Source organism: Gymnoscopelus braueri (genome assembly GCF_963280865.1).
Source record: "Gymnoscopelus braueri genome assembly, chromosome: 22".
NCBI classification, from domain to species: domain Eukaryota; kingdom Metazoa; phylum Chordata; class Actinopteri; order Myctophiformes; family Myctophidae; genus Gymnoscopelus; species Gymnoscopelus braueri.
The window spans coordinates 19,886,520-19,912,030 of NC_137624.1; the positions used below are offsets into that span (position 1 = coordinate 19,886,520).

General features: G+C 41.5%; 1 protein-coding gene across 1 annotated transcript in view; it reads right to left on the reverse strand.

The window, feature by feature from the left end:
- Positions 1–2,740: 2,740 nt before the first annotated feature.
- The window catches only part of nsmfa (NMDA receptor synaptonuclear signaling and neuronal migration factor a), a gene marked incomplete at both ends in the record, with an annotated part of 41,012 nt that continues 18,241 nt past the window's right edge, over positions 2,741–25,511 (reverse strand). The window contains 12 exons of the mRNA XM_080420224.1: positions 2,741–2,835; positions 3,612–3,687; positions 5,907–6,009; positions 6,516–6,595; positions 7,602–7,672; positions 9,357–9,390; positions 9,744–9,827; positions 10,914–11,044; positions 14,867–14,953; positions 15,770–15,822; positions 20,697–20,765; positions 23,722–23,788. Coding sequence (XP_080276350.1) covers positions 2,741–2,835; positions 3,612–3,687; positions 5,907–6,009; positions 6,516–6,595; positions 7,602–7,672; positions 9,357–9,390; positions 9,744–9,827; positions 10,914–11,044; positions 14,867–14,953; positions 15,770–15,822; positions 20,697–20,765; positions 23,722–23,788 — 950 coding nt within the window. The remainder of the gene's footprint in view (positions 2,836–3,611; positions 3,688–5,906; positions 6,010–6,515; positions 6,596–7,601; positions 7,673–9,356; positions 9,391–9,743; positions 9,828–10,913; positions 11,045–14,866; positions 14,954–15,769; positions 15,823–20,696; positions 20,766–23,721; positions 23,789–25,511) is intronic.

The window sequence follows — 25,511 nt, forward strand, 5'->3', positions numbered from 1 at the left end:
ACACACACACACACACACACACACACACACACTCTCTCTCTTCTGGTCCAAACTGACACCACTTACACAATTCTGGTCCAAACTGACACCACTTAAACCCCAGCATCCGTATTGTGGGGAAAGCTTTCGCAGGAAATGGCAGTTCAACAAGCTCAACAAGCTTGTTGAGCGGCTATTTTCAGTGAAAGCTTTCCCCACAATAACAGAAAATAGAAAATACACTAGTATAGAGCCCTGAGGGACTCCAGTCAAACATATGGGGTTTAAGTGGTTAATTGCTTAACCTTCTGGCAGATATAAGTCCAATTCATGAAGCGGCCATCTTTTCTGACAGCCAAGTGGAGTGAAAGGTGGTGGCCTGGGAGCTTTTTGTCTACCCAAAGTGGAAGCAGGAGTGTCTTGCAAGAAGAGCCAATTCTGTTGACACGGGCCAGCAAAAGTCTGATTTATGCTTGTGTGCCAAAGTGGTGTGTGAAAACGTATCTTCAAGCTGCTACAGATGTGACTTGTCAACACTTTTTTTTCAGTAGAACATGTGTTATTTTGACACACCACACAACACATACCAAAGCATTATTATGGCTTAAAATCAATGCATCTGATAAAGAGAAAAGCAGGGATCAACAGGTCAAACTCTTCGGTATTACAGGGACTTTGCTGGGGCTGTTGGCCTGCAAGGGCATCTGTCTTGACATCATGAGTCATAGTAGTCAGAATGCGTGTGTGTGTGAGAGAGAGAGAGAGAGAGAGAGAGAGAGAGAGAGAGAGAGAGAGAGAGAGAGAGAGAGAGAGAGAGAGAGAGAGAGAGAGAGAGAGAGGTGACAAACGCAATGACAGAGTTTAGCAGAAGGAGCACAGACAGAATAGATAATACACACACCTGCTTGTATGCAAGCAGGGTTCGATTTGCTGGGGGTGATGGGGTCATTCTTTTTTTTTAATGCCGGGAGGAAATGCTTTATGCCTGATTCTGGTCAGACTGAATTAAATACATGCATTTGCTTTTGGCTCTTATACATTTGATATTTGTCTTTGATAATATCACAATTTAATCAAAAAATATTAATCACATTGACTCTGGCGTCTCTATCTGGGGCAAAATTGTCAAACCTTCTAGCTCACAATGGGTCACGACACGATGTGACACTTTGTGAGCTTGTTAGTCTCGCGTAGCCAGACAACTATTCCACAATCTCGTAATGCTTATATAGAGTCTGGAACTACACCTCCCAAAATCCGAGGCACGAAGCTGGCATCTGTTGGTTCGTTCACGAAAATATATTTTAAAACATCTTACATTTTATTTTTTAATTTCCGTTTCTGCTAAGCAGCAAGCTATATATGCTCTGATGATTTTGATTTATATTTGGATACATTTGCGCGACTGCAAAGACGAAACGGATGTGGGGAGGAGGCTTCACATCCGCTTTATCGCTTGATCATTTTCAGAGCATTCGTGCTCCAGACTGTATTACCGGAAGCATTTTAAAATTGTGGGAGGCAACAATCTGGCCATGCGAGACTATGAGCTTGTAGAGCAACTATTTGAGCCATTTGTCATACAAAGAAGTATAGGGCTTAGTGGTTTAGAAAATGTCCACCGTTGTTTTTTTGTTTTGTTTTGTTTTTTATCGAACCCTACAGTATATGCAAGTATGGAAAATGCTCATGCACTCATTTACATTCGTACGCACGTATGTGTGTGTGCACAGGCGTGCACACACAATCAACATTCTATACATTTCTCTTTTTTTCTCATAGCAAAACTGACGTTCAACTCTTCACATTGAACGTACGTACATTTCTGGACAGATAATACATTCATCCCAAGTGATGTCAATGAAGGTTACAATCTGATAGAATAGACAACAGAGAACAATTACTCCATGGCTGAAACCTGAGTTATTTAAAAGTATTTCCATTTGAAACAACACATAAAAAATAAATGATGTATCATTATGCTCAGATAGAGTATTATTTGCATGACTAAAGCTATGCTATATATTCATGTAATATATATGTACACAATCCATGTATGGATTTATATCTCTGCATTATCTCGTGTGATAAGGAGATTAAAACAGTATTATGTAAATGCCATGATTCCCAAATGTTTCTGAAGCACATTGATCTTAGAGAGTATGTCTTTGCAACAAAGGATTGACAATGTTATTTTTTTAAATGTTTTTTTTTCTTTTTTGTATATATTATTCCATTTTGTATTCTTGTTTTGTTTTCAATTCCAGCAATACGTGTCCATCCTTATCCTTTTGCCTTTCTAATCTTTCAATCTATCCCCATTTGTTTATCACTCACCCTTATTTTCTGAACTATGACCTCACAATGGAAGTCAAGAAGGTTACAAACAAACAAACAAACAAACAAGAATGGAGGAACAGTAAACAACCTTTACTGTTATCCCCCTTATTCTACTCCTTTGTCTCATCCTCCACTTCTAGTAACAACTGTCGCATTCCACTTTACCGTCCTCCTTCATGGCGTCTTATCCTCCAGTCTGCTCTCCAGGTTGAAAGCAAGTACTGTAGGATGGCTGTCTCTACATGTGGGGGAGTTTTGCTGAGCAGTTTGGTTTGTGTCCAGTTTCTGGGCCTGGTTCATTGTCATAATAGATCCTCATAGTGTTCCCTGTCATAACAGGTCCTTGTAGTCCAGGGGTTTGTAGTGTTGGCTCACCGTCATGATAGACCATTGTCCAGGAGTTTGACGTGTTGATTCCCTGTCATTGCTCGTCGTAGTCCGTGAGTTTGGAGTGTTGCCTTGTCTTCCACAGTCGGTAGAGGCGGAAGTCGAAATACATCTCGATCACTTCTTTGCCTGGAATTGTGGAACGGACAAGAGAGGGAACATTTTTGAATAATCCGTACAGTAACAAACACATTGGCTACACAAGTTTAAGGGAGGGGCCAGTGTGACAAACTATGCCCAAAATCATGATCGCAGCGTCCGATCTACCGCAAATGTGAAACACACATTGAGGGGCCTCTAAACAACGCAAAACCAAAAAGACATTTCTCTTCCGCCCATAGGGGGCACCACAAATGTCACTGTTTGTTGCCACCAAAATTAAGTACAAATGGTCACCAAGTTAGGTCAAATGACGTGACAATGACTGTCAAGCAGGGTTTTGATAATCCATACAGTTTGCCTGCATTGCCTTCAAATACTGGCCTAGTTCTTACAAAAAACACCCTAGATCATAACCAACATCCAATCATACCCAAATTGTAATCGCATGTTAGGTCTATAGACCTCCAAAAGTGCTTTCGCTTCTGCCGAACAGACCGATAGTACAGAAATGTGTGGATTTTTGGATCTGGACAACTGCCGGTCTGCAACCGACCCTCTGGTCCTCGCCAAAACAGCGACAACGCATTGCATCGTGACACGTTGTGAGCTTGTAGATAGGCTGTTTTCCCTATTTTTGCATGCCACAGTTGTGCAGCAAAGTATAAAATAGGGCTTAAGTGGTTAACTCTTTGCCTGCCACAACGAGATTTCTCGTCAGATTCTGCTAAGGCGCAGCCTGCCACTGACGAGTTCGCAAACCTATGAATGATGCCTTGCCTGTGTGTGTGTGTGTGTGTACCCACCCTGAGCAGACAGCTCCAGTGGTGACTCGAACCCAACAGAATAAGGCCTCATCAGGTTCTTCAGTTTCTGGAACAGCTGTAGGACCAAGATAAGAAGGCGCACGCACGCACGCACGCACGCACGCACGCACGCACGCACGCACGCACGCACGCACGCACGCACGCACGCACGCACGCACACACACACACACACACACACACACACACACAGACACACACAGACACACACACACACACACACACACACACACGAGACAAGATCACAATGAATCTAACTCAGTCCTTCCGCAGTGAAACACTTTCATCCATTTCAATGTATTGTCAATAAAGTGAATTGAAGCAGACAGCACACTGGATTGAAACTAGACACGGAGACAGGTAAAGCGCAATACTATAACTACACATTGACGTCATTCCGAGCTGCGGAAGGGAGGTCCCAGAACTTTTCCCCGGAACCCGTGCACCTCCAGATGTCCTGACTCACGACAGAAGGAATATGTATTGCGCTTAAAGGACACTTTACCCATTTTCAACTTCATATCTTGAAGTTGGTCCTCACTAATGCTTTATGATAGAATATTGTTTTACTCTGTCTGTGTCTCAGAGGATGGCTGTGGACACTTCAGAAACTCGCCTACCAGTGACATCATCAATAGGCACAATATTTTTTTCAAATCATATTTCACTTTTTTCCCCATTATTATTAACGCTTGAACAATGGCTTTTATTGTAGCACACTAACTCTGCAGGAATAGAAAGCCTGCAGTTTCTATTAGCTTGGATTCCCCATCGATGATGTCACTGGTAGGAAGGTTTCTCAACTGTCCACAGCCCTCCTCTCAGACACACAGTGACTCGAAAAAAATGGTACCATATTATAACGAGCATTAGTGAGGACCAATTATATGAAGATAGGTTGAACATTGGTTGAAGTCGTCCTTTAATTGTAAGGAGGTCTGAAAAATGACAATAAACATCTTTATTGTATTTCAATAAAGTTCAATAAAGATGGCATCTTTATTGCATGGGACCTCGTTGCAATTACTTCTCTTCGTGGGGAGAGGGAGACAACAGACAGAACATTTCCGGGTGGAAAAAACAACTATAACAACAAACAAACAAAAGGAGTTTCTGTGTAAATTAGAAGGAGCTGGTATGCTACTGTAGCTGACAACTTGGATTTGGGGAACTGAGAGTCTGTATATTATTGAGGCTTATTATTAAGGTAATAAACTAAAAGATTACCCATAACAAACAAGTTTTCAAAAGCCATTTGTGATATGTACACGTAGGCACAGTGTGCACATTTCCAGTCAGTCTTTTTTATTCCTCACATATATGTGGAAAAAGTCACAGAGGGATCTTGGGACCAGGCAAACCATTGAACATATATCAAACATGAACAGTTTGGTGTTAAGGAAAATCAAAAGATTTTCTTGTAAACATATTTTTTATGGACCGAAGGTTTCTGAGAGACGTTTAGGGTATGTGATTGTCTGATGTCTTTGATGTGCAGTCTAACTGACTCGGATCTGCAAACAGCCTGTCAGACAACTACAAAGAGCACCATTTTATGTAGCAAAGCACTTTAGCAAAAATGAATGGAACAGACACAGGTTCACAAAACCCCATGGGGGTATTAGTGTGTGTGTGTGTGTGTGTGTGTGTGTGTGTGTGTGTGTGTGTGTGTGTGTGTGTGTGTGTGTGTGTGTGTGTGTGTGTGTGTGTGTGTGTGTGTGTGTGTGTGTGTGTGTGTGTGTGTGTGTCTCTTAAGTGTGGCTCTTAAGTGGAGAAAGGTGTAGCATTATATCCCCTATTACAGGCTCTTGGCCTTTGTACACCCCAGCCAAATCAAGTAGCATTACGGAGAATGAGATAATAGACACACAGTGGGAAATAAATGGGCCGGTAGTGAGAGGGAAGAGAAGGAATGAGCTGCACAGCAAGAGAGACAGGTGAGAATATAAACAGATTATCTCACAGAATAAGAGAAAAGTGACAGTGAGCAGGAAACCAGGCAGAGAGACAGATATGCAAAGTGAGAGTTAGGCAGACAGGGGAGGAAGAGAGACAGAAAGCACCAATGGAGAGAGAAAATAGGAGGTATGAAATGAGATAGTGATTATGATGTAGTATGAAGACTGATGTACTCTGCAACAAAGTGTCATGCAAAGTGTTACCTAGGAAAATGCGCTTCTTCTGCCAGGTCAGGTTGCCTACCAAGGGCCCGCACATTTTTGGAAAGCAGTCATAGCCAATTGGAATGGAATGTGTGCATGTGCGTGTAATGCATACCTTTTCTCCATTGGGGTTGCCCAGGACATAGCAGCCCATGATGTGGATGATGTTTGGTTCTGGGTTGACTTTGCTCATGAAGCGGCTGAGCCTCCTCCAGAACCTGTGTGGGTGTAGACGACACTTGAAGAACATACATTGATACCATTTCTCAATATACAGTATGTGATCAATAATAACATATTCCCAATCCAAGAAACCACAGACATAATAAGTACTGCTGCAGCTCCTTTTGTACAGTAGTGCTGCCATTTTTATTCATATGAAACAGAAAATCTGATGATTCTGTCTCCGTCTATACAGTATATATATATATACAGGGACAACAGTCAACTAAGTATAAAGGGTTTAAGTGGTTAAAAAATATACATCGCTCTGAACAGCTACACAGCTCTTTTTCACTTCTGTTATCACTTGTGAGCAACACAGTCATACGACAAAGTGTAAAATAGGCTTTAGGGTGGAGGAATTTCCTCTCTATTGTGGTGGACCAATAGCCAATCTTATAGTGAATATGCAATTTTTTATTGAGTAAAATATATCTTATTGATTAAGATATCTGATAGCAGAGGCAAAGGAAAGGGTACTGAGATCTCAGCGGTAACTCACCCGCTCATGTCCTCTTCCTTCTCCACTTTGGCGAACGTTGCCACTTTATTCTTCAGCAGATACAGATGACCTGGACCTCCCTATGTGACACACACACACACACACACACACACACACACACACACACACACACACACACACACACACACACACACACACACACACACACACACACACACACACACACACACACACACACACACACACAGTACTTAACTACTCTAGTCTTTGCTAATGTCTACCTTCTTAATTAAGAGCTTGGGATACCAGTGGGAGTTACATCACTGATTCTCATTACTAGCATGCATGGTACTCAAGGGACACTACTGTAGGTATGTAGCCCTGTGTTACATCAGCTAACCCTGCCTCTCCATCCACTTTGCACTTACTCCATTTCCTTAGCTTGGATGCATTTTATTATTTAGCACAGTGGTTCTCAAACTTTTTCATGTCAAGGACCCCCAAATTGACACTTATTAGCCCGCGGACCCCCATTTGAAAAGATAAGCCAGGGACCCCCATAAGAGAAGATTTTTACGGCTCTAGCAGTGATTCTCAACCATTTTAATTTCAAGGACCCCCAGTTTGACATGCAGCATTAGGCTACGGATCCCCATTTAATGGCATTTCTATCTCTGGGACCCCAATTCATATTGTAAAATCAATGTTAATTTAACTCTGAGATTGTACAAATGGAACCAAATGGACTCTAACGGGTCCATTTAGTTCCATTTGTACAATCTCAGAGTTACAGACCCATAAGGGTCCATTTTGGTTCCTATCCATCATTTAGCTGGGGACCCCCTGGAACCCCCTCAAGTACCCCTGAGGGTCCCCGGACCCCACTTTGAGAACCAATGATTTAGCATATCATCTAAATGTTATCTTTCAGAGAGCAGTGATGAGCCTCATCATGGATGGGTACAATGCAATATGTCACAAGGATTAGCTAATCCTCGTGCCATATAGACTGTATTTGAAACTGACTCAAATGTTAGTGGTATGTTATTGGTGTCCCATTCCTTACAGCATGTCTTTGTTATTTTCTACTCTCTTTTAATAATTATTCCCTGTTCTTCTACTCACCTGACAGAAGATGAGCATTCTCCAAAACTTGCTTCCTCTCCTGTATGCTGTAAGCTTTTTATCAATCTCCTCTGTGAGAAGGAAAGAAAGATATATAAAAAGAGATATATAGAGAGAATATGTATTGTCTCTGCTTTATTTTCGGTTAAGTAGAGAATACCCAGTATGTCTCGGGGCATGCCGATATTTGTGCTTTGTTTTATTGTTGTGTTATTGTGTTATGGGGATTAACATGTTATGAGTTTGTCATATTATTTACAGGTATGAACATATGTGTATAATTCAGTTTGGAACCAAGGGGCAACACGGGTAATTGCATTGGGGACACCTTTGTATAGCATTGTGTTGTGGGCGTGATTAATTTCCACCAGTCATTATGATAGAAAGAGTGTAATTGACAAAGAGACTGTGTGGAATGTTAAACAGACACAGCAGTCACTAACAGTAGTCACCCGCTATGGAACGGCTCCAGCCCATAGTGTGAGCGGTCCCGCCCCCTTTTTCTATCCACTTTTCACTTCAACGTTCTCCAGGCTTTCTTTCTGAGAAAGCTAGCCTAGGATAATAATGTAATCTCGGCATCATTGTAAATGAGGGTTCCCTCAATGATCTCTCTGAGAATCTTAAGTAAAGGCTGAATAAGGTTCTGAGTTTAGTCTTGCCAAAATATGGAGGGACGATGGAGCTGAAATTTTGGACAGAAAACTTTGGGGGACATACATACGATATGGATGAATGCTCTTCTAGACAGCTCGCTGCCTCGACCCTTAGGCGCCATGCCATAAAAATGGTTACAGACCCTGTTTTCACAAATCTTTTCAAATCTAAAGATTATACCCCTGGGCCTTTGAGGCCCAATCCTGGCATGCATCTACAGCATATTGAGGTTGAGTCTTCTTCAGACTCCACCTTAGCCCGTAGCACTTGACGACCATGGTGCAGTCTTATGCAAAGGTTAAAAAGTAATTTAGATAGCATGTTATTTAGACAGATGCCAGGTTCATTTGTTGACCTGGCATCCTATAGTCTGAATATTTTCAATGTACATATTCTTATTTTTTTTTGATAATATACTGTTTAGACTGATGCTAGGTTCTTGGTTTACCTATGATCCTAGATTACTGAGGCACTACACTGTATGCATTTGATGTACATGCGTTTACCTTGCTTACTGTAAGTCGCTCTGGATAATTAACACATTGAATGCCAAAAACGGTCCGGACCGTTTTTGAGGGTCCAAACGAGAAGTGCCGAAAACGGTCCGGACCGTTTTTGACCCAATTCTATTTTTATACATGTGGGCCACGTGGGGCGCTAAAACGAAACTTTGACATCACCCAAGGAGTTTCTGAGAAGAAGAGGCTGGATCTGGCTCCATGTCAAAAATCCTTCCGGTCGGCGTTTTCAATGTTATCTCCTTGATTAAAAGCTTAATATCTCCATTTCTTTTTAATGTGGTGGAAACGAGCCGTTTTCGATCGGCGATCACGCTGCAATGGAGGATCGCGTTAGAAATATTATTGTTCCAGGCGTTAGTCGGGACCCTCCGCCGTCTCGCACGCACGCTTTGTTTACATGCATTTCCGCGTCGGGGCTTCTCACAGCACGAAACGTATGACGCAAGTGGATGGAAGAAATGCTGGCACTCAACGTATAATATTTTAATAAACCTCTGGCACCCAATGTGTTAAAGAGCGTCTGCTAAATGCCTAAATTGTAGCGTTAAAACAACCATGAAAGGCGCATTTTACCTACCTAGGATGTCATCGAAAGTAGCATGTTCATGGTCCTGATGGAAGAAAATATGTCAAATCAAAACAGGATAATTTTTGAAAAGTTACAGTAGAATGTACATTTATACAGTCACTTAATAATAATAATAAACTTTGTCTAGGCAGGCAGTCATAGAGGTAGGAAGGTGCCAGACCATTTAGAGCTTTATAAACAAGTAAAATAAGAACTGAAGCTAGAACTGGAGTAATATGTTCTCACGTCTTAGTTTTAGTTAAAACTCTGGCTGCCGTATTTTGAACAAGTTGTAATCTGTCAGTTGTTTTACATTTCTTTGAAGATAAGTGTCTGTCTGTCTGTCTGTCTGTCTGTCTGTCTGTCTGTCTGTCTGTCTGTGTGTGTTAGACTCACATAGAGAATGGGAATGATCGATGGGTCATCTCTGCGGATGATGGTAGGAACGTACTCCGCCTTGGGGACTTTAGAAGAGATCAGCTAAAGTGAAGGATAGGCAGGGAAGAGATATACAGGAGACCAAGGAGAGGAGAGGAGAGGAGAGGAGAGGAGAGGAGAGGAGAGGATTGTGCTCTTTCAAATTATGCAGGGTAATGCATCACTGCACAGATATTATAGAGAGTGCCATGACAGTGAAACCCTTTAGATGTAGGATAAGTACAGTATTGTGTGTATCTGCTATCACACAGAGCTCAGATTGAATGCATACTGTACATCTCACAGAATCTTCAAAAGGATATTTCCTGAATCTTTTTTGTCAAAATCCTATACAACATTCAGTTAAGAAATAAATATAAATATACAGTAAATGTTTTTCACACTTTTAGAGCATATCCATCATCATAATGAGAACATAGTTAATAATAGATGCCTTTTTTATTATTATTCCACAATCAAAAAAGTAATGCATGATTACATCGGCAGGTTACCCAATGATTTGATGACAAGCACCTACTATCAATCTATGACAATACAGTGATCTGTCTCAAGGTTATTCGTTTACTGTAGCTACAGTGACCAATCCAAACCAATCCAATCCAATTTATTTATAGAGCAAATTTAAAACAACAATGTTGAACCAAAGTGCTGTACACTATGTAAAAAAAGAAAGACAGATTAAAATTTAAACTGGATCCTGTAACAAACAGGGAGCCAGCGGTATTTCCACGTGGTGACCACTACTTCATAATTATACCTAACGCACGGCAAGCAGCTTGAGTGGAGTTTCTGTACTGCACTAGAAAATGAAGAGAACTCTCTGCTAACGTCTGCCCTCTACCATTAAACAAACCTGTTGCTCAATATACATAATGGCTAAAATGAAAGAATTAGTAGTAGTGGTGGAGTAGTATAACCACTTGAACCCCAGCATCCATATTCTGTGGGGAACATTAGCCAGAAACAACAGATCTACAACGCGCTGGTTGCGACGCTGTTAAGAGATTTGGTGTAGAGGGAAAAAAGCAGTCTAACTATAGAGCTAACTCAGGTCCAGTTTACTATGTCTAGAGGGTGTAAGTGGATAAGTGCTATCATCTGCATAATTACATTGCAGGTCTCTCTCACCATGATTTTCGGAGGTATGAAATCATCCCCTTCGCAGGCCAGCCTCTCCATCTCTCTCTCCTCCTCCCAGTCCAGACTTTCATCACATCCACCCTCATCCAGGGTTCCACACGAGGCCTGCAGCTCCCCACCTACAAAGATAGGGTGAATAATGTCAGTGAGGAAGGGACAGACTCAAGCAGAAAAGCGGTGTTAAACAGAGGACGGGGGGCTGGGGGGGGGGGGGTGTGTAACGAGAAAGAAGCTGAGGTGGAATTTAGAAGGAGAGCACAGTGAAAAGACACTCACAAATACAGGATAAAGGGAAGCGGTAAGAAGGAAGGAGAGTGACATAAAGATAGAAGGCTAGAGTGTGAAGAAATGTATTAAATTTTTTTAAAGACACACTCCACCAGATAGCTGATAATTGGAGAGGTAGCAGGTATCATGGCAGTGAAGGACAAAGGTAGAAGTTTGGGTGTCAGAAAGACTACATGTACTGTAGGAAAGACGTGCTATTGGTGCTGAATAGATCCTCATCTGAATGTGCCATATTTGAGTCATTTAGCATTAGACATACTGTACTTAGAACCATCATCACATGGTATACTATAGTACTGTACTATGTCTGAACTGTAGATGGTTCTTGATTCCTCATCACAAAAACAAAAAAACTCAGTATGGCTGAAAGTCAACAGCAGGGCTTGGGTCTAGGAGTATGGGGTTACTGTATATATCGTATGGAAACCAGGTGCCTAAACTAAACATCGAAGTGCTGTGAGTCTATGGTAAAATACGCCTGGCTAATAGTGACTGCAGACACTGTACATAAAGACCTAATCACAGCCCTAAATTGAATCATACCTAGTCAAATCAAGTCAGGTTTACTTGTTATCAAAGTCACAAAGGGTTTGAAAAGCCCTTAACAAAGGAAACAAACGACACCCACTGTCCTTAGACCCTCATTTGGAGAGGAAATAGTTCCCAAGAGAAATTGCAGAATTAAGAACATTTACAGTTTATGGGAACATTACAGGAGGAACTAGACGCGTTGCAATTCTGGGAAATTGCAAAGTGTGGTTGCGCCGACGCCGGTCGCGGGTCGCTGCCGCCGGGACTCGAGGAATACGCCTGGAGGAATACCGTCGGAGGCTGCGCCAATTACATTGTCACGTCACTCCTGAGATCACTTGCGTTTCATTTTGAGAGGCTTGATCCCCCCCAAAATCATGTTTTTGCATCAAACGGTTACATTTTGTGCATTTGTGGCGCTCCCTATGGATCAAAGTGGAAATGCTTTTGGGGATTCGTTGAGTAAAGCACCCTTGACATGTGATTCAAATTTGGGATTGACCGGACGTTTCGGTCGTGATTTTTGGCATTTTTTGTAAAACAGGCCCCTCCCGCTAACTTTGGAAGCCATTTACGGACGGTATGGACTATCAAAATTCCGCTTGGAGATGTTTATCGCATGGGTCCAGAGATCATGTGTACCGATTTGTGTGAAATTTGGACAAAATATGTGGGAGGAGGGGCTAAAAGTGTGTTTTGAAGAAAATTCAAAATGGTGGAAAATCTATCCTGACGCAAATGGGCGTGGCCTATATGGGGAGTTGCGTTATGACCCAAGGAATCTAGGGGAAAATATATATTTTTATTCTACGACCTACTATAACTCTTGAACCTACGGTTCAAGAGTTATAGGCCAAAACGTAAAGTGGGCTGTTATAGCGCCACCATGAGGCCGACTGGTGATTTTATTTTTTAAATAATTTTGCACTAAATTATGAACCTCCCCTCTAAGTCTTGTAACTCTAGCCCTTACGGTTTCTGAGAAAAAAAATACTTGAATTTGAGATTTTTCAATTTCCCATTAAAGTGGATGGGGACATCTAATGCACTAATAAATCAATATCAATTAAACTATCTTATCAATCTCTTAGCAAAACGGATAGCCATCGATTCCCGGTGAGGCCGCTCATTTTGACATATAGCACGAAATTGGGAAAAATAAACTGTGGGAGGAGTAGCGCGACAAAATAAAGTCGGAAGAGTACTATAGTCTGGTTGCCCTATTCGGGCAACCACACTAATAATCACAAAGGCAGAAAAAAAAAACATTCAGCATGAAAGCGCCACTAACTCTGCAAACATGAATGCGTGAATACATTATATACTGTAAATGCACCATCTACCATTTCACCAAACAGCAGCAAAGGATGCTTCAAAGCCTCTTTACGATATGCAGTCACTACATGGCGTATCAAAACATGTCAGCTCTCCCCTTCCCCTTCAAATGCACACACCAGACTATGGCAGTTATGTGCGGTAAAAGAAAACACATGGACAGCAGGCATGCATATATTGGTCCGTAGCAGTAAGAATCAGTAAAACGGTCACATTATTTTCAGGCCCTGCTGTGACAATCAAATATCGCACAGTGCAGGATTTGTTTGGTTCCTTGAAAAGTGGAAATTCTATAAAGCATCATAAAGTTCACATGGAACAACGAACAAATGTTTATCAGTGTTTGTTTACTGCCTAAAACAAGGAATTGTGTACTTCAAGATCAAAGTTTGAATGAGGGAAAAATGAAAAGAGAGAAGGCAATGAATCACTCACAGAGAATGAAACAAAATATTTCCCATCTGGGGAACAAAGAGGGGAAATAAGAATCAAACCACAGCATTTTATTGTCATTGACAGATCAATCTTTAAACACGCTCTCTGAAAAACACTGAAGATGCAGGGTGGAGAATAAAGAAACGTAAAAAAAATACCAGACATCCAACACAAACAGAGACAAATAAGTTATAACACATGCAGCACTGTCAAAAACCGAGCGCTGACTCACAAACTCCAACCTGGCCTGAACAGTAACCAGGCGCGCACACGCACACGCACACGCACACGCACACGCACACGCACACGCACACGCACACACACATATACATCCAGTCCCTTTTGAAGGACATACTGTACTCACAGAAAGAGAGAGAGCAGAGAGAGCATCACAAAGTTGAGGACAGACCCATGATCATAGGGAGACAGACAGACAGAGTCAGCATCAACAGCAGAGACATCTGACTGGTGTTTATGCACACACACGCACACACACGCACGCACACGCACACACACACACACACACACACACACACACACACACACACACACACACACACACACACACAGTCCCTTTTAAAAGACATACTCACAGAAAGAGAGAGAGAGCATCACAAAGTTGAGGACAGACCCACGATCATAGGGAGACAGACAGAGTCAGCATCAACAGCAGAGACATCTGACTGGTGTTTGTGCTAGCCCTAGAATGGCTGAAATTCTGTACAAGTGGTTCCAGAGTGGCGTGCTGATGCACACGTTGTGTCATGAGACAAGGCCACATGTGCCCTGGGTTCTGCAATGTGAAAGTGGACTCCACTTTCACTCAAATGGATATGAATACTACTGTATATGACAAGAGCTAACCACAAGTTGCAGCAATTAATTATTGGGTGAGTGCACACAGGGGGCTACAAATTAGAATGCCATGAGATGAATGCCTCCATAAAGTGCATTGAATGGCTGTACAGAATACATGCAATGTATGTAATATCAGCCTTTCTAGGGCTAGTGTGTGCGTGTGTGCGTGCGTGTGCGTGTGCATGCTCCTTTGGGTGTTTCTATCTGCATGTTTCGAGCATTGTTTGTGTTTGAATTATAATTTATAACAATGCATAATGTTTAATAATGTACATGGCATAACTAAACGAGAGAGTGAAACAAAGAAAGAGGGAGAGACACAAAGAGAGAGGGGCAAATGCTGTGTTTCAGTGTGTGTGTGTGTGTGTGTGTGTGTGTGTGTGTGTGTGTGTGTGTGTGTGTGTGTGTGTGTGTGTGTGTGTGTGTGTGTGTGTGTGTGTGTGTGTGTGTGTGTGTGTTTGTGTGTGTGTGTTCGTACACGTGTGTTGACTCACTGTCTTTGGAGTCATGAGAGTCAGTCTTGACAGGGGTAGGGTCACTCCAGGAACGGCTGAAACTCTTCGATCTAAGCTCAGCGAATGCTAGTGCAGTTGGGGAGAGATAATCATGCACGAACGCCTTGCGCAACTCCTCCTGACCATACTGTAAACACCCACCAGCACCATTGCAAATGCTAATGTAATTGCCAATGCAAATACATACAGTACATAAACACACCAAAACCTCAACCTCCAACACACACGCACTTACGCACACGCACAAAAGTGCTTGAACACACATTCGAAATACACACTGACAAACACAGTGGGCCACCCACAGACCCATTAAACCGACTGTTGAGAACGCAGGCCATTGATTGGCACAATTTCATTATGCTCTCACACAAAAATATAAACTTCAGTATTTTATATTTGCCTAAAAAGATCCACATTATACCGAGCTACAGTACAGTACAGGAGCTATATTTACATAAGACCACCTTCTTGCAAACACTCTAGCAAACGGACACGCATATTGTACATATCACTTGCTTATCAGGCCCACTCCAGAGGGCATATCTTCAAAAGTGTTTGTTTTAAAGCAGTACAAACAACATTTTGTAAAAAACGAACACAGCAGCAGAATGTCGTCACCATGCACCCAACAGGAATAACACAAGAATACTGATGATGGCAGATGAATGACACAATCATTTAGAGCAAACAAGAACACAAATGAGCACACTCATTCACGCACATGTGCATGTGCACATACACACACAAACACACACACACACACAAAAACACACGCACGCACGCACGCACGCACGCACGCACGCACGCACGCACGCACGCACACACGCACACACGCACGCACTCAGTCAGACACACGCACACAAACACAAATCCCTGACTCACTCTGTGCTTTCATTCTCCTGCTTCCCACCATCCGAAGATGCTTCCGGAAGTTCCTGTGGGAAGGCAAGCAAAGCGAAAGGCGGGAGGGGACAGAGGAAGGAACCAAAAAGGTTCAGTCACAAAAGGGGTACGTGGGAAGGAACAAAGCAAAGCAATGCAGACAGAAACATTAAGTATCAAAGAAGGGCATAGATACAGTAGTGAGAAGTACACAATAAAGTTAAGTCGTGTTAGTTTAACTGTGTGTAAAACATTAACCTGTAATTCATAAAGACCTAATCATGGCCCTCTGGATTTAAGATTATAAACTGGAATAAAGAATTCAGAAACAAATCATACTCAAACTAATCATAATCATAAAAAGTATGATTTGTGATGTTTGAAATGAAACTAATTGGGTGTTCAGAGTTACAAGAGAAAATCATGTAATCTAACCACATCTTGAGCCCATGAATTTGGGAGTACACTTAATGTGAGTCCTGTATGTACGTCAGTAGTCCTATGCTAGTTGTTATAATAATAATAATAATCCATTTTATTTGTAACACACTACATTTGCATTACATTTCCAAATTTTCACAAATCTCAAAGTGCTAAAAGGTAGTTAGTAAAATAAGTGCTGATGGTTTTCTATGGGAATACTAATTATGGCATACATATTATTAATAATTATATATATATGATTTTATTCTATTTTCTGATTCTGGTGTCATTTGACTGCATAAGCATCATTTCAGAAAAACAAAACCATTCCGTTTCTTGGCTGTTTGTATGGACAGTAGAAATTTAGCACAGCATAGTTGCATATAGGAATAATTGTACATGGATATACATGAATTCATCCAGAGATGATGTGTACCGATTTGTGTGAGTTTTAGTGAGTTGAGTCTGTGGGAGTAGTAGCAGAATCCAGGGAAACTTTAATTGTAGGACCTACAGTTCCAAGAGTTATAGGCCGAAACGGAAAGCGGCCTGGTATAGCACCATAACGAAGCCGATTTGAAAAATGCCTTCCTCGGCCTACTGGTAGTGTGCATGCATAGTCTGACACTGATCCGTCAAGCGGTGTCTGAGATTAGCTGAGCACAGACACACACACACGGACAGGGCGAAACATAGTCAATAAAGCATAGATAGCCATCCGGGCTGTGAGGCCATGGCTACAGATCCGATAGCCTTTGGCAAAAATGCAAATAAACAGCTTCAATTAGGGAAAAGTAAAAAGAAAAACAGAAGAAAGAAACCTGCTTCCTCATTCCCTGCATATGCCAGTGGTCAATGACCAAGTTCAGATCAATAGGTCACCCCACTGAGACAAACTGACAGAATTGTCTTCATTTTAAGATGTGGTTTTATAATTAGTAGGATATGCTGCATGCCTGCACACTTGTTTCTGGTCAAAACTAGTTGTCTAAATGTCAATGCACATAATGATGTAATGTACATAAACACTGGTGATCCATCTTTCTGTGACCTCCCCTCCTTGGCTGTCCACCCAAAACGTTCCTTTTTTAAATCTTATCACTCCTTTCAACCTCCTACTCTTTCTCTTTGTCACCGCACTTTCATAATCTTCTCCTTTCTGTGATCTTTGCACCCAAGATTCACCACCACCTTACATCAACTTATCTCTCTCGTTTTCCTCCACGTCAAACGTTCTAGAATGTACGTGCCCAGATGTAAAACTCCGCACTGCTGCTCCTCCATTAATCAGCCAGCACAAAGTGTCACGATGACCTTCTACTGCAGCAGCCGGGTATTCTGGGATACCTCCCGTATGAGTTCTAGCTTTCTGACAGGTTGGTCCTGTGTTGCTTCTGTCAGCCGTGAACGGAGGTGCAAAGAGCCATTTAAGAGTTTGTTAAAAGAAAATATGCACAGCAAACACTCTGAGTTTAAGTAACACTGAGGATTGTTGTGTGGAGGGCTTTGTATCGTCTTTTATTGTGTACTCAAGACAAGATGATACCAGACCCTGGAAGTCACCCCGACAGACACCTACTGCTGGGAAACAGGACAACAGAGACCGTCAGAGGAATAAGCGGAATTCTGCAAAAACAAATTACCTTGTCCTGAATTAGTCCTGCGGCTATTGAATGCCACCCACTCCCTCAGCCCTGACGTTTCTGTCGGCCTCCACTGAGTGCCGTCCAATAAATCAAAAAAGGACCAGGATAATTAATTAAAGTGACAAATAAAGGTCAGCTCAGTTCCTGTAGTTGGCCAATGTAGAAATATACTTTTACATCAGAAATGGTACAATGTTTTACCTTCCTGTAATTCTTTCAGTTAATTCATTCTTAAGGGGCAACGCCATCAAAAACAGCTAATGTGGGGGCATCTAGGTGGCGTATGGGTTAAGTTCCTGCCCACCATCATGGGCAACAACATGATATCAACATGTTACATCACACAAAAAGTAAAGTAAGTCCACGGCAGATAAATATAAAGACACCAAGATGTCACAGGTAACGTACCGGACCGTACCGTACAGACGTGGTTGTCACACCAATGGTCAAAATCATACTGCAGAGTTTCATGGAAACTGACTGCACGGTTCTGGCTGTAGCGGCGGAAGAATAATAAGAACAAAAACAAAAGGGGTCCTACGCACTACTACGTGCACACGGCTTGGTAACCACTACTGTACAGTATGATGTCAGTCACCATCTTTCCTTGTGTCACAGAGCAGCCAGCAGGCCTTTGGTGTGCTCTTTTAGTCACTTTCAGAGCAACTGCCCCCTCCTAAATAGTCCATTTCATTATCGAAAGAGTGGGCAAAACCATACCTATATTAAATTGTTCATACGGTCAATACGAGTAAATAAATATATGATAACCTCTCCACAGGAGTAGCTTTTTCATGGTTATCACACATTTTGTTATTTTCCCCATATGTACAGTACATGACAGGTGAAAAAAATTACAACATTTTAAAAAGAGTTATCATAATGAAACTTCCTGAGTTGATTACTTACATGAAGACAATGATTTATCGTATTACAAGTTTTCTGAAATTGTATATTTAGATATGCAAATTAGGCATTCAGTCCATGAGCCAGAGCCCCAAAATTGAGCCAGATATTGAATATTCCCTCGTTAAAAACCTTTGACTCCAACATCTTAACTAAATGAAATAAGAATGTTGACTCTGGTTTTGTCCAATGTTCCAATGTTGATTCTGGAAAGTTCTGTCATATTTTCCTAATGCCTAATTTGCATATTTAAATATACAATTTCAGAAAACTTGTAATACGATAAATCATTGTCTTCATGCAAGTAATCAACTCAGGAAGTTTCATTATGATAACTCTTTTTTAACTCATTTTTTCACCTGTCATGTACGTATGGGGAAAATAACAAAATGAGTGATAAATATGAAAAAGCTGCTCCCGTGGAAAGGTTATCATATATTTATTTACTCGTATTGACCCTATGAACAATTTAATATAGGTTTGGTTTTGCCCACTCTTTTGATAATCATTGCTCAATTTTGGGGCTCTGGCTCATGGACTAAAAGTATTATGACTCATTAAAGCTCAATGGCTTTCAAACTTTTCCCATAATGACCCACATTCTCACAACCTCAAATTAGGCTTGCTGGTGAGATCAGTTGATTCCGCTCCTCGTTTTATGAGCAGAATTTAATATCATTCCTTGGTAGGTTATTCAGCCTCTTTCACATCACTCTCATTCAGAGCCTGAATCTTCATAAAGAATTAATATAAAAGGGTCTACTGTATACTGTATTTAAGTTTAATGTCTCTAGAATTATGCAAGATTCTTTCTGCGCTGTCCTTAGACATTATCAGAATGGTAGCTCAAAAACACTGAAAAGGACTGCATTGAGACAGTAGTTTAGTCAGTAATGAAACAAATGTGAATTTGTTATACACCACGAGTGACTGTCAGTCCACATTTGGCTTATTTTTGGCAGCCATGTCTAACAGTGCACCAAAGCATTGCAGGGCAGAATGCAAAGAAATAAATATAACTAGAAAAAGTGCTCCTCGGAGCACAGGTCTCCGCCAGGTCAGGTACGTTATTGTGGCCTCCTGGTGGCGCTATAATAGGCCAATGTGAAAAGGGTGCCATTTATTCTTAGGTCTTTCACGGCAATCAGACACTGCATTCATGATTTGAGGCATTTTGTTCCAAAAATGTGTTTTGCTAAATTAGACCTGCTGGTGGCGCTATAACAGGCCAATGTGAAAAGGGTGGCATTTCTTCCTCGGCCTAGTGGGAATGTGCGTGTGAAAATTCACGGAAATCGCAAGCTGCGTGCATAGTTTGAGGCTTTTTGTTCAAAACGGACCAATCCTGCAAACTTTGGAAGCCAACCATAGGCAATGAGGATGGAATATGGGAAATCGGACAGATTTGTGTTGATCACATGACTATAGAGATACTGTGAACCGATTTGCATGACGTTTGGATAAAATCTGTAGGAATAATGTTTAAAAAAAAGGGTTTTGCACAAATCGGCCTCCTGGTGGCGCTATAACAGGCCCATGTGAAAAAATTGGGGCAGAGGTTCTGAATTGGCATCCAGGGAGTGTGTGTGCACAGTTTCGGAGCGACCGGGCCAACGATGCCAGAGATTAGCTGGTAACACACAGACAGGACACACGGACGGACGGACGGACGGACGGACGGACGGACGGACGGACGGACGGACGGACAGGGGCGAAAACATACTCTCTCGCCATGCCTTTCGGCCTGGCGGAGACAATATTAATCTGTGCCAAAGGATCTGTTTCCAGTCACGCTAGGCACTGCTGACATCTTTCCACCTCTGTGTTCCAACTCTGGCTTAGTTAGATTAGTCAAAGGTTTAAATAAGTAAAGCATAGAGCTAGCCAGCTGTATTGGAAATGAGTACAGCACTCTGGCATGGCACACCATGGCAGGGCACAACACTCCATACCTCTGGATGACGTCTGATGTATCCTGCTCCCTCTCTCTCCTCTTTCTCTCCATAAATCGCCGGAAAACCCTGCCAGGATGTGGCACAGTATTAAAGAGATGAGAGAGGGAGAATGCTGGCTTAGCGTAGGGGACAGCGCAAGGAGGCTGATGCCAGGAGGCCTTTTAGTTGGAGGGTTTAGTTCGGTCTGTGAAGGGAGGGAGCAGAGGCTTGTAGTGGGCATGGAAGAGGCAGCTGGGACGTCATATTAGAGAGTGAATTTGTGCTGCCAGCTCAAATCTGACATAATGATTGGAGTGCCTGTCCATAGAATGAAGAATTCCCCTTGTAACCTTGATCAGCCTACCTGACTGGCAAATCCTGAACCTAAATGGGGTTAAATGTTGAGAGGACTTTACAGCTCAGCATAATCGCTCCAGTGAATTAGCTAAAAGAATTGCGAAACTGGCTGGTGAGGTCCCGGAATTTGGCAGGTCACCATTTCTGGTGTAACTGGTCCAGATAAGGTTGCATGACGTTGTTTGATTCGTCTTTTGCCAACGTGTTATCATCTGTCGATCTGTGTCAAACTCTTAAGATTGTTGCTGAGAATAATTTTCCATAATAAAACCAAGGTATTGGCCTAAAACTTTGAATTAAAGATCTTTATGCCATTTGAGCTAGCAGCAAAATGTTAACATGGTTAACACAGAATTAGGGCCTTTTAAAAGGACTAGGGAGGAGTTTGCTGTTAGTTTAGTTGGGTTAGGCAGGAGTGGGGGTTGCGAAGCACAGTTAATTATGTCAAGGATGTGGCTAAGCTTACTTGGTTTATTTATCAGTGTTTCTCAAATGAGGGTACGTGTACCCCTAAGGGTATGCAGAGGTACTACAAGGTATACACGAGAGAAAGTGGAAAATCAAATAATACATTTTACTGTTACATTTAATTATAGAATATTGACAAACTTTGTATGAACCTGCTGATCTGTACAGTAAAAAAAACTTGAATCGAGAGCTATACACAGACTATATAGAGAAGAAATGAATCATTGTTTTGCAGGAATGACACGCAGCAAAATCCGGGGGGGGGGGGGGGGGGGAATAGTCAGTTTAACTATCAAGAGTGTAAAAATTGACCCTTACACAGCAGGTCCATTGTACCCTCTCAGTGCTTAACTAACTACAAATTGACCTATATGAGTAAATTTTTACACCGTCATGCAGAGTTAACTTAAATTAACATTGTGCTGTGTACCTTCAAAGTGGTATTTATTAAATTATTGTCCAGATTGTGCTCTACCTGGCTGTAGGCTACTGACACAGAATCCTTTTTAAGCTGCAGCCAATGAAAGAGTTGCACATGTTGCTTCTCTTTCTCTGGAACTAAATGTCTACTAATCAATAATGAATCACTCCATAGCATCATCAAACATTGGAAAACTCATCTGGTTTAGAAACAAATGATAGAAGGTTACTTAGCAACGGCTGGAGCCCAGTTAGAGAGTCATCATTCATGCACAATGTCTAAAGAATGGCGCCTTCCTAAGCTAATATGGTTTAAAAAATGTATTGTTTGAAAACATATGGACATTTTTATTAGGCTACAGCAGTTAACTTTGCTAATTTAACAACTGCCTCTCTGGTACTTTATGTAATATCCCAGAGCAACGATTACATACAGGAAGTTCACAAAGGTTGGAACGTTCAAGACAGTGGTGTTATTGTTTACAACATGAAAATGTGTACTGTAGGTGCTGTGTGCCAAAGTGACAGAACTGGGTGGATTAGGACAGGCTTCAGCTATAAAGACAGGGCTTAGGCAGGCCACTACACAGTGGACCATTTGCATGATATGGAGCTTGGCGGTGGATACTGTGGATTACTGCTCGATTTACTGCTGCAAGAAGCCCTTGCAGCTCCAACGTTTCCCTTTTTTCCTGTCTTTTTTATTTGTTTTTAGATTGCATGTTTGATAGGAATATAACCTATCAATTCAGTGATTTCAAATAAATAAATCTGAAAATCTAAACAAACTCCAAAATACATGAGATTTTCCTTCCATGTTATGCATTAACTCAAATTGCATTAACTCATTTTACTTGTTTACTGTACCTCAGTGTGGTTCCAAGTTCTAACTATGTATATGTGGGTATATGTATGATAGGCTATGTTTTCAGCTGCAACCTCAAAACACCCAGCAGAGGGACAGTTAAATGGCTAATATTGAGGTTAAGGATAAGCGGTTAAGGAAAGAGCGGGAATAAAAAACAGTGCAGGCATGTTAAAATACTCACGATATCCTGGTGAGTGTCCCAATATCAATTGGGCATGAAATAAGAGAGAAGGAAAAAATGCACATTAGACATTGAAGGACAATAAATTCAGTCAAAAGTAAAAAGAATAACAGTCATTCTGTGTCAATAAATAATGAGTTGATAAAACAAGGAGAAGGCTGCACAGCTCGTAGCCACAATGCAAAATAAATTTCGATTGTATCTATTTAAAATACAATCAACAGTATAGTCTTTTGAATATTTTTGAACATTTGTGAAAAGATTTTCCCCCTATAATGGCATGCCCCAAAATAGTAACACCAGGTTGAAAGTGGTTAATAAGTGGTTATAACTTTTTATATAAATGTATATATTGCAGCATCACAAAATCACAAGGAACACCTGCACTTGTCTCACGGCACACGGTTTGGGAACCACTGGGAGCCTCTCATGTAAGTGAAAATAACTTAAAAGTTGAAAAAAAGTGAGTAACAGAGAGAAGAGAGAAAGGGAAAGACAGTGACACCTGGACAGACACGTACTGCTGGGAAACAGGGCGACAGAGCTGCAATGTGTTTGGATGTTCAGTGGCTGTGACAGGTTGGTTTGCTCCCAGACAGTTCGACAAGACAGAATGGGATGGAGGAAGGACCTCGGATTGCGCTCTCTCTCTCTCTCTCTCAAACACACACACACGCACACGCACACGCACACGCACACGCACACGCACACACACACACACACACACACACACACACACACACACTTACGCCTGCATGGTGGTCGTGGCTGTCTGAAAGCTGAACATGTTTTCCTTTGGGAACCAGTTATTTTCCTCTGCAGAGAGAGCAGAGATTACAAAGAGAATTACAAAAAGCAGTGTATTATGAAAGGTCATAATTAATGAATAATAGTAAGGGTATCAAAGTACAAAAACCAGTGACAGCAACACCAGCACTCCACAGTCCACCACTCCACAAAGGGAGAGAGGGAGACACACACACAGGGGAGACAGCAGAGAAGAGAGAGACGGAGAGACGAAGAGTCAGAAATACAGACCACCACGTCACATCCAACATCTAAACCATCAGACCCAGGAGGAAACTGATTTGAGTTCCAAATGTTTTCACCGACTCTATGCAGTCATCCCTCACTTCAACAGGGCCACTTCACTCTAAATCTTAACAAGAACATATTGTAAGAACACTTGATTTTTCTAGCACAATGTCCACTGAGGCTTTAGGTTGTTGATGTATTTACAGGGGCGTCAAGTAACTAATTATATGTACAGCACTAGTGTTACTGTAGTTGAGTAGCTTTTTACGTTCTTGTAGTAATCTTACTTCTACTTGATTAATATATAGTATAACAGTACTTCTAGCCGAGTAGGCTATTCGGTAACTCTTTAGAATATTCTAGTACTCTTTCCACCCCTGAGAATCTCATCACAGATGACAAAATGACTGTGGAAAAGTACTATTTCATTAATTATATAAACAAAATAAATGTAATAATTTATTTCAATGGTGTGTACTGTATGTTTATCATACAAATAAACATTGTTTACAACTCCCTTACCCGCTAAATAATGTAGAATCTAGTGAATATATTACTTGGAAATTAACTCTTTGACTGCGGACGACTGCGGACGACTTTGTCCAGTTGGCCGTCGACGCGTTCGACGCGCTGGACGCGCGTTCATTGTTTAATCTCTGATTGCGCTATGCTGCTTAATATTCAATGTTATTTTCGAGTTCCACTTACTTCACCCACATCTGCATCCGGTTTCATGACCTGGATTCCGTTTCCGGTTTTTGATTTTTTTTTCCCGGTCATTTTCGTCCAAAATAGGTAAACAAACGGTTTTTCACACGGTATAACAGACAAACGGACAGGTTCTCTTCTATAATCTATGGTCTGGGTGACGATCAGTCATCGCCGTCGTGTATCACATCGTAATTTTGGCCGATCAGACAATCTGGGACTACGTCACATCCGTTTTCATGTTTTTCCCTGTCTAATCTCCCAAGAAGGGTGACAGTGACCCAACGACCTGATCAAGCTGTCATGTGCTGCTCTCTAGTGGCGGATTTGTGCTGTGCCTTTAAATTATGTGTCTTTAAATTATTTTCATGAAAAAAAATCAAAATATAAAAATAAAAAAACACGAAAATTGCTGGCACTGGGGGAGTACTTTATGAAAATACTCTGGCAGTCAAAGAGTTAAGATAAACTACATTATATAGAATCAACTGTGTGTGAGATAAAGTTAATCCTTTTTTTTTTTTTTTTTCAGCACATGAGGCAAAAGACCAGAATGGCGGCTTTTGACAATTAACTGGACAAGACGTGTGAACAAGAAAAAAAGACCACCTTTAAGCTTTCAGACAAAGACTTTACTCTTTTGACTCTATTTTTGCCAAACATTTGAAACACATTCAAATTGAATTTCCACCCTGGTCTAAACCCAACTCAACCCAAGCCAACCAGCCCAAACCCCAAGTACACCACCTTATTGACCATATTCCAATGATGGGAAACCCCAGCCCTGAGTATGACA